A 10,667-nucleotide genomic window follows, 5' to 3' on the forward strand; every position below is an offset into this window, starting at 1 on the left:
AACTGGTGAGACTCCCGGTAGTAGTTCAGTGGTCCGAATGTGAGCCAACCTGTTGAACGGTTCAATAGTATCTTATATTAGTGAATTAGTGCATATTGTTAGATCCGGCTTTTTTCCTGACCGATTGTTTAATCGGACCAAACTGGTACCATCTCGGGTTTATGTTTTTTCCTGTTCAACTGGCTGTCTGATCCAACTTGTGGGCATAGCAGTGCTGCATATGATTCCTTCAACTTCTATTCTGGAGTTAGCCAAAATTTCTTTTAGTTGCCACATATTCAGGACTAAATGCTTTTTGTTACAATGCTAAAGCATAGCAACTGATTCAAAACCACATTCTGCCGTCTACTACACTCCCAAATATATGGTGAATAACTGAATACTTCCTTTTTTTTAACAACAAGAAGACTAAGAGACAAGTCCGTAGCTGATTCTCTTCACAGAATTCTGCACAAAAGCTCTCGATATGTTCAGAATATCTGAGCGAATTATGCGATCACCTAACAACATCTCCCATTTCGATTGTCTGCGTTATTTGTGCCGGTATCTGTGCACTTGGCTCATGGTTTCATGCAGCACGGTAGCGGTAGATATAAGATTTCAGCCTATTCTCGTTTCTCAGTCGACAGCCAGCATCTGAGCCGAGCGCTGATGGCGACCATCCCGGAGTTCCGAACCGGCCAAAAAATATGAATATTGGAGGCTCAGATTTCATGCACGGACGTCTCGCCAATTTGAGCCCACAACGCTAACCTTCTACACTGAACTTATTCAGTTAAGATTCAAGCCCCTCGTCACCCGGCACCATTTCACAGGACATGTCAGTTAAGTCCCTTTTAGCATCGACATTATTGCTGATCGCGCGGCCTCTGCAAGCTGTATTGTTCTGTCAAGCCATATATCACACACGTTATGATCTGGATTCTTAGCAACCCAACATCTCAAATAAGTACGCAAAGTATACGAAAGCAGGTTTCAGGAAACCAAAGAGCAAGACTACACAGTTTGAGGCCGTGAAATTTCAAAAACACAGGCTCTGAACGGGCCAAGAGAAACAAAAGCAAGTGGCTGCTAGTGGTAGACAAAAAGAAACAAAGGCACTAACGACTATTACATAGTAATAAAGTATCAAAACAAAACCCACTATCAGAAACCACCGTGTTGCAAAGGGAGAAAAAAAGAAGAACATATATAAACATATTTTCTAGGAAAAGATCAAATGCTCCAACACATACACATTAGTCATCACCTGCAAAAAGGAAAAAAATACAAATAAAATTACCCTGATTATATGTTATCCACTTAACAGTGGATTAATGGTTGGTTGTAGTAACAAATAACAACATAATCATAAATCACGAAACGGTTCAGTGCATGATGTAAAGATGAAATAATCAGCTCTGATGAAGCTACGGATCGACCGGAGTAGCAAAGCCGATGCTTGAATCAAAGCAGACTACTCGTAATCCGCCTAAAAATTAGGTGGCCCAGATTTTGCATAACCGCTAATCAATCAATGAATTAATCAGCAACCCCAGCCCATCTCCGAGGAGGAAGAGGAGGAGCCGGCGTAGTAGGCCGGGTCCGCCAGCAGCTCGGCGATGAGCTGGTCCACCCCGGTCTCCTTGTCGCAGTCCAGGATCGCGTCGATGAACGCCGCCGCGCCGTCGTCACCGCCACCACCGTCACCGCACCCGCGGCCGCCGCCAGCGCTGCTGCTCCCAGCAGCCAGAACGCCGCTGCCGCCGGCCTCGTGGTGGTACTGGCCAAGAACCTGCTGCGCCTCGGACGCCGCGGCCGCGGCCGCGGCGTCGTCGGCGAGGAAGTCGCTCCACTTGAGCTGCTGCCCGTGGTCCGCGGCCGGCGACGCGGGCGCGTCCGCGTCCACGCGCGCGATGACGGCCTGCTGCTGCTGCTGCGGTGGCGGCAGCGGCGGCGGCTCCAGGATGCCGGCTGCGTGGTACGCGACGTCGTGGACGAGCGGGAGCGCCGCCGGCCCGGGGAGGTAGGAGGAGGAGGAGCCGCCGTTGGGAGAGTGCGCCGGCTGCGGCGGGCGGATGGCGAGCGCGCCGATGCTGTGCATGAGGTCGGCGATGGGGCGGTGCGTGATGGGGTCGATCCCGCGCTGCCGCAGCTTCTTGCTCAGCTTCGTGTTCCAGTAGTTCTTCACGTCGTTGTCCGTGCGCCCCGGCAGCTGGTTCGCGATCAGAGACCACCTGCAAAAAAAAACGCATGGATTTCATCCATCCAGTAGCTGCTGACAAATCGAGATGCTACTGTGGCTATGGGCGGTGATCGTCGTCGGAGAAGAGGTTGCAATCAACTTTGCATGAGCGCACGCATTGCGTATGCCACTGCTCGATCGTACAGTTCGTTATCGCTTTGAGCAGCAACGGTCTCGAGGTCGAGGACAGTGTCACGTCATTTTCGTTTGCATGGCGAATCAAGATTGGATCCATCAGCCACGGCACATATGGGATAGCTGGGGCTAGTTCGGGAGTGGGCAATAATATCCTCTAGAAATTGTTAGGATTCAATTCAAATCTGAACGACAGTCTTCATTATTAGATCTTGATGCCACCTTTGCAGGCAAGCAACTGGCAGTATTTTCATGACAAATAGTATGTGTGTACCATTTTGCATGAGAAGTGCACAACAGTGTTCAAAAGAATCAAGTACGGGGAATCAGATTTTCTTTTTCTTTTTCTCTTTCTCCCGGTGAAGAGAAGTATCTGTATAGCACTTGTATTTGAGAATTCAGATTTTAATTTTGGTGCGTAAACACTGTTTGATGAGAAGTAGTGTTTCAGATCTGCATTAACATAGATCGATGAATTGCCCTTATATACACTGCTACTGGATCTAAACACTACTCTGTCTGTTGCAAATTATATAACCTTGACCAACTTTTCTAACTTTGATCAAATTTTCAGAAGAAAAGCATCAATGTCTAGAGATGCCAAATTAATTTCATTAAATTCACATGATGTAGGTGTTGATTGTGCGTTTATTTGATATTCTAGGAATTATTATATTTTTCTATTGATTTGATCAAATTTTGACAAAATTTGAATTGGGGGAAACAAAAGTGAACTACAATTTATTAGACTGGATGGATTAGTTCCTAATTGACAAGTTCAAAAGACAATGCATGCATGTTGAAGTACTACCTTTACAAACAAACCAGACAATAAAAAAGAAGCTAGAAGAAAACACTAGCCCGATTGCAGCAATGTACTGTACTGTGCCTGCTTCCGAGCATGGCGTGGAGGGTGACGATGAGGTCCTCCTCCTCCTGGGTGAAGTTCTCGTGCTTGAGGTTGGGGCGCAGGTAGTTGGTGTACCTCAGCCTGCAGCTCTTGCCGCACCTCTTCAGCCCTGCAACCATGCACGCCACACCTTGGTTTACTTCCCCATCTCTCTCATCAGCAGCAAGCCAAGCAAAAAAGATGACGACCTGCTCTCTGGGGCACGTTGGTCCAGTTGCCGGTGCCATGGGTGGAGGTGTAGGCCAGCAGCTTGGCGTCCTCCTCCGGCGTCCACGGCCCCTTCTTCACGTTCGCTTTGTCGCAGCACGGCGGCCTCCCCATCGACCCCCCTCTCTCTCTCTTTCTCTCCCCCTAACCCCCTCCCTCCCTGGGCATCAAGCGGTGAGGTTATGGTGAGCCCCAGAGCTCGATCTGATGTCGCCTGATGAGATCACTCCCGGAGAAAAGGTGACAGTACATATAGACACGGAAACCCTGATGGATGGAGATCGAGGAAGCCTGCCTGCCTCCTCCCCTGCTGCCGCCTGCAGCAGGCACGGTAACAACATGCTGGGGGAGGTGGAGGCGCATGACCATGGCGTGACCATTTCACAAGCTGGTGGCAATGGCGTGGTTAGTGTCAATCACGCACAAGAAAATTAAAAAAGATTCTTTTTTTCTGCGCTACATTAGGGGAGGAACCATAGGTTAATGGCGGCGGGCAGTATAATAGGGCGCGCGCGTAACTGCATCCCTCCGGCAAATCAACAGCTTAGTCCGGGGGGAATACAGGCTAATCTAGCTATATTCTGGGGCCGGGGCAGCGGCTTGCATTGACGATGGCGAGGTTTAAAATTTTCACGAGTTGGACATGATGATGCTCACGACATCGACGCCGCGGATTCGGTTTTGCCACCGGATCAGAGATCGATCGGGTCTCGAGCACTGCCCGTCGGTTCTGTACGTGCAAAAACTTGCGAAAGATGTGATTTTTTTTAAATAAAACTGTTAGGGTGAGTTGGTGCCTATGAGCGGGGAAGAGAGATGCATGGCGGTGGCGAGGACGGTGAGGGGGGCGGTTAACTGAGAGCGATGGGGGTCCAAGATTGGAGCGGCCATGACTGAGAGCGAGGTCAAGGAGGACAACGGTAATGGAGGCAGCGGAATCTTCCATAAGTCACCGGCGTCAGGTTTGGACCAAGGACTATCTGTTCCTCCAATCTCCGCAGCCAATTAATCAGACAACCTCTCACAACAAATCAGCGTCAGCCACCAGCCACAACCAGCCGAACATTGCATCTTTGCGGTGTATCCTTTCAATTAATCGTATCGATGGTTCATGTTTTTTTTAGATTACATCGATGGTTCGTGTTGGTGCATGGGAAAACAGGGGAAGTGGAAGGGACTCGTGGCAATGGGAACCCGGCGTGACTATATGTGCTTGTGCTGCATATTCACGTTCCAACACTTTTTTTTACGTTATATAGTACAACTCTGTCGGCGTCCTGATCTTGCGGTCTAGCACCAACTAGTAATGATGCTGCGTGCCCTAACCCCTAGATGGTTGATGCAAAAAGGAACACAGTGACACTGAATTTATCCTAGTTCCGGCCGATGAGGCCGTACGTCCAGCAGAGGGGAAAGCACTGTATTATCTTATACCAGTGGTGCTTGTAGTAGCAGGTACAAGCTTGAGCGAAAGAGGGAGAGAAGCTCTCAAGTCCCTAGATGAGCTAGAACTGATTGAGGCGAGTGCCAATATGAGGAGAAGTGAGTGCGAGTGTGTCTGTGTGTTTCCACTATCTTGCTCGTGTGCTCCTTCCACCCTTTTATAGACTCAAGGAGGGCCGGGTTACATGCACGGGTGATCTCTGGAGTCGTTCCTTTCTACCCGAATCGGGGGAGAACAGTTGACGGTCCCTGTTGCCGAGCGCTGTAGGGCATGGCGCCGGGCGTGGTCGTCGTTCTTAGGAGCCTTCTTACCGTGACTGGGGCGTGTCCTTGCCCTGTGGCGCCAATCGTCAGCGCGGCGATTGCTGTATAGGTGCGCAGTGCTCTGTGTTGATGAGGCGGGGCGTCGACGGTGCTACCGAGGGCTACTTCATCCCAGTCAAGGGCCGTACCGCGTTCGAGGGTGGCTGCCCATGCCTACCGCGGCTCCTGCAGAGGAGAAAGTACAGGGAATAGGCGGCACAGTGGCGAGACAGTGTCAGGCGTGTCCGCACAGTGTCCCGCAGAATCACACAGCGCCTGGAATAGCGGCACAGTGACAGGAGCAGGCGAACGGGGCTCCGGTCATGTCCGCTGTGCGACGTGACCGCTAACGCCGTCTGACTCCCGCCCCATGCCGCGGAGTGGTTGGCAATAAATGCGCTCGTCCCGTCGAGCGGTTGGGCCGCAGCTCCAGTCTACCGAAGGGGGTATCGAACGAAGCGGAGTTCCCCCCGCGCCGAGGCCCCACGGAGGGCTCGGCCGAGGGGGGCTCGAGCGAGGCGGAGTTCGCCTGCGCTCCGAGGGTGACCCCTCATCCTCGGGCGAGGCCGAGATGTGGCGCGCTGCGAGGAGCCTCGGCAGGGAGTCCTCGAGCGAGGCTCGGAAGAGCCATACCGTGGTATTGGGCCGTGGGCCAAGCGTGTGTTTGGGCCTTTTACACCTTGAGAGGATTTGGGCATCAAGTATAGATGATGACACTGCTCCTAGGGAGGATTCGGTCCGAATGCATGATTGCGCTTGCGTTTTGGGGGCGTTTTAGTCCCATGATAAGGGTGCCCCTAACCATGGTACCCGACAAACTCAAACGCTCAGAAAGCACACATATTCAACCCTATAAACGAACGCATGTAAACCCTACTCCTGAGCATCTTGGAAGATTGAGCTGGCAAATCTTTGAAATTAACGAAGTAATCACATACTGTTATCGCCATAAATTAACAGGGTTAATTTATGGCCGAAAGCAAGATGGGCTTAAAGCAGAAGATTGAGGAAGGCTTGTAAATCGGCTCCTACGTGAGCGTATGGGCCACATTGGCCGTGTATCCTTAGATTTAGTTCAAGATTAGAGATAGAGTCCAATCGGGACAAGATTAGTTTAGATTGTTTCCCAAGTCTCCGGACTATAAATATGTATCCTTTGTTATTTGTAAAGGGAGCGTCATCACGACTCGCAAACAACAATTCTCGGCGCATCGCCACCCCTAATCCTAGGGTTTCATCCAAGTAAGTGCCATGCTGCCTTGATCGCTTCTTTCGATCAGGGCAGTATTGTTCTTGCTTTTACCTTGGTATTACTCGTACTGAAGCGTTTTTTATGGCGAGTAATACTAGTTATCATGATATTCGTAGCATGGCTTTTAGTAGATCTGTTGTGCTTCGTTGCTTATCATCTGCGAATATCATGTTGTCTCTGTGCAGTCACGTTCCAATCTCACGCTAGTTCTTATCGCATAGAATTAGTCGCATAGAGGCAACACCCTGCTTCTTTCATATTTAGTAGATCCGATCTGTTATGGTTTGCTCTTATCTTAAGAGTTGGCATAATATCTACTGGGTTAGGCCTTGCAAACGGATTGGATGATCCGGTGGCGTAGTAGATGCTTTATCTTAGCCTTGATAGGGATTGTTCCGGGAATCGGCTCTTGCTAGTTCTTAGGCCTCTGTTTTAGGTTGTGGTTTAGTTGTCTGTTACGTTCGCTAGGCCCAGTCACGTGTAGGATGTTCCGATCTAGCAGTGAGGCTGTTACCATCGTGGGTTAAGATTAATTGGACTTGATTGAAGCAGTTTTATAGTGATTTGCTCTATTTATCATATCCGGATGCAATCAGATCCCGTCTGACACCGGGACTCGATCGGCTCTTCAAAGCCGATGCAAGAGTCGTCCCGGGGAGCCGACCACGGCTCAGACTTACGTTTACACGTGTCTTTGTATGCAGGAAACTGTTCGGGGCACGTCTACACCCTCCTGATCGGGTATAGGTCAGGTGGCACGCCCGGCTTTCACACATCCTCCGGGCGCGTGACGGAATTTGCGTGGCAGAGTGGACCCGGGGGGCAAATCCTGTCACATGCAAGTGGATCAAGCAGCATGGGCTTGTGAAGGGCTTCGACTTCGACGTAACCAAAACAGAGCAGATATTCGACCTGCTCCTCAAAGAAAAACAGCTGAAGCTCCCAGAGAACCACAAGCTACCGACGCCACAAGAGCTGCAGGGGAGGCTGTACTGCAAATGGCACCACTCGTTCACTCATGCCACGGGTGAATGCAAGGAGCTGTGTCGACAGATCCAATCGGCTATCGAACAAGGCCGATTGATCCTGGCTCAACACACCATGAAGGTTGACACGAAGCCCTTCCCACCGGTTAACGTTGTGGAGCTGTCAGACGTCGGATCCGAAGGCCAGGATCTAGCATTCCAGATCAACATGGTGGGACCTGTGCGCCGCCATAACAAGCAGAGGAGAGAGGCCGCTTCTAGCAAACGGCCGCGAGATGAACGTGATTTGGAATAGCAGCATGTGACTGAAGAGCAAGTACGTCACATCCGCAATCAGCTTCCAGCTTCTAATCGGCTTCTGGAGAAATACCAGTACCAGTATCAGCTACGCCGCCGATACAAATCGAAGGAAGACGAGTATGAGCACTGCTCAGGAAGGACACTGGGCAGGCGCCAGGCTACACGCGACCACTGGCATTGCCCGTTCTTCAGGTACTGTTGGAATTCCGGCATGAGCCGATTACCTACTATAGATGATTGCTTGGAGTGCAGGCCTCGAGGGCATCAACAAGACAAGACATCGGTGTTCCGGCGTTTGGGGCCCAGAACACGTCAGGACGACCATGTGGGGCGCCCATCCGGAGGTGGTTCAGATTCAGAGGAAGAAGACAGGTACCATCGCCCACGGTGGTGTCCTGACGGGCTCAATCGGTCGCAGAAGCGCAGAATACAGCGCTTGCGCAACCTCGAAGACGCAGAAGCAAAGTATCTTGACGTGCTGAGGAAAGCGCGTCCGGATCTCGCGGAGCAAGTTAGGCGACCACAGAGGGAAGAGAGGCGCCCCCCGAGGATGGAGTGGCGCCCCAAGCAGACAAAAGCCGACGAAAAACCATCGGCTGACGTGAACATGGTGTTCGTGCTCCCGTTGGAGTTTCGAGCACCCCAACAGGAGGAATTGGCCGTCGCGCAGCTGGATCTCGGCCCACGGCCAATCATTTTCGAGAAGCCCAAGGAGAAGAGCTACAAACACTTGAAGGGGTTATATCTCAAGGGCTTCATCAACGGCAAGCCTGTGAACAGGATGTTGGTCGACACTGGCGCTGCAGTCAACTTGATGCCGTACTCTGTGCTGCACCGGCTGGGTCGTTCTTCTGCTGATCTGATCAAGACCAATGTGATGCTCAATGACTTCAACGAACAACCATCAGAAGCAATGGGGGTTCTTAATGTGGAACTGACAGTGGGCCGCAAGACCGTACCGACATCGTTCTTCATCGTTAACAGCAAGAGTACATACACGGTGCTGCTTGGAAGGGACTGGATTCATGCCAACTGTTGTATCCCCTCCACAATGCATCAGTACCTCGTCCAATGGGACGGCGATGAAGTAGAAGTGGTCCCTGCAGACGATTCCAGCGAAGTCTCTGTCGCGGATATGCATGCTTGGGGTGCAGAAGGACAAGAGCCGATCTCAGGGATTGCCCTTGAAGACTGTGATCGGATCGAGGCGACAAAAAACGGATTGAGGCTGGTCTTATCCACTGGCCTCACAGAGTAAATGCATCCTGGCATGCCACGGGATGTAATAGAAATAGAGAGGCCGATCCCGGCGATCGGCCCCAAAAAATAGGAAAATCCTGTTTGGGTTCGGAATTGTTACATCACGTACACACGATGGCCTGCTCTGGCAGTTGGCCACTCATCCACTATTTGATTTCAAATTATAATGGAAGTATAGAGGCAGCCAGCCCATGCGGTTGGCCAAATAATTTTTCTTGTCATCTCCCTGTGTTTGCCGCTGATCTTGCAGACAATGAAGACTCGCCTGTGTTCGCAGCTGGTTTCTCAGACGACGGCAAACTAGGATACGGGTTCACGTCAGCTGACGATTTGGAAGAAGTTGACATCGGTTCTGGGGATAAGCCACGGCCGACATTTATCAGCAAAAAGTTGGATCCGGTTTTGCGTAAGGAGATGATTGCATTACTGAAAGAGTATCGGGACTGTTTTGCATGGGACTACACTGAAATGCCCGGTCTGGATAGAAGCATCGTCGAGCATCGGCTCCCGCTCAAGAAGGGGTTTCGGCCGTTTCAGCAACCAGCACGTCAGATGAAGGCCGAAGTCCTAGAAGAAGTCAAGAAAGAGGTGGAGAAAATGCTGGATGCTGGGTTCATCAGGCCGTGCCGGTATGCAGAATGGATCTCCAGTGTGGTGCCGGTACAAAAGAAAGATGGACGATGGCGTGTCTGCGTCGATTTCAGAGATCTCAACAGAGCAACTCCGAAGGATGAATACCCAATGCCTGTTGCAGAGACGTTGATCAATGCCGCTGCTGGCCACAAAATGATGAGTTTTATGGATGGCAACGCCGGTTACAACCAGATCTTCATGGCCCCAGAGGACGTGAACAAGACTGCGTTCAGAGTACCAGGTGCGGTTGGCTTGTTTGAGTACCTGGTTATGACCTTCGGACTGAAAAATGACGGTGCAACATACCAACGTGCTATGAATTATATTTTTCATGATCTCATCGGCAAACTGGTGGAGATTTATATTGATGACGTTGTGGTCAAGTCCAAGTCAACTGCGGAGCATTTAGAAGATCTGCGTCAAGTTATGGAGCGGACTCGAAGATTCGGGCTCAAAATGAACCCAAAGAAGTGTGCCTTCGGTGTATCGGCTGGTCAATTTCTGGGATTCCTGGTGCATGAACGGGGAATCGAGATCGGCCTAAAGAGTCAAGAGGCTGTGAAGACGATGAAGCCACCTACTACGAAGAAAGAGTTGCAGAAGCTCATCGGTAAAATCAACTTTGTCAGACGGTTTATCTCTAATCTGTCTGGGCGCATTGAGCCGTTCATGGGTCCAGTGAAGATCAAATCTGATGATGAGTTTTGCTGGGAGGCAGAACAACAGCAAGCTTTCGATGAAATCAAAGAATATTTGTCAAAGCCTCCAGTGTTGGTTTCTCCTCAGCATGATAGGCCGTTCTATGTGTACCTATCCGTGGGTGACACTTCTATTGCTTCAGTGTTGGTTCAGAAGCATGACGGCCAGGAGAGGGTGGTTTTCTACCTCAGCAGACGCATGTTAGATGCCGAGACCAGGTACCCTAAAATCGAGAAGCTTTGCCTTTGCTTATACTTTACATGTACAAAGCTTCGTCATATTTTGCTCTCGGCGGAAACAATTGTTATATGCAAA

The 10,667-nt window shown here is 50.6% G+C and overlaps 1 protein-coding gene across 1 annotated transcript; it reads right to left on the reverse strand.

The window, feature by feature from the left end:
* Positions 1-1,329: 1,329 nt before the first annotated feature.
* Positions 1,330-3,590, reverse strand: LOC120705172 (myb-related protein Zm38-like). Its single transcript, XM_039989659.1, has 3 exons — positions 3,458-3,590; positions 3,249-3,378; positions 1,330-2,216 (listed from the first exon to the last, which is right to left on the reverse strand). The coding sequence occupies exons 1-3, from the start codon at positions 3,588-3,590 to the stop codon at positions 1,526-1,528; spliced, it is 954 nt and encodes a 317-aa protein (XP_039845593.1). The 3' UTR covers positions 1,330-1,525.
* Between the last annotated feature and the right edge of the window lie 7,077 nt (positions 3,591-10,667).

The sequence above is a fragment of the Panicum virgatum genome, chromosome 4K (assembly GCF_016808335.1).
Source record: "Panicum virgatum strain AP13 chromosome 4K, P.virgatum_v5, whole genome shotgun sequence".
NCBI classification, from domain to species: Eukaryota; Viridiplantae; Streptophyta; class Magnoliopsida; order Poales; family Poaceae; genus Panicum; species Panicum virgatum.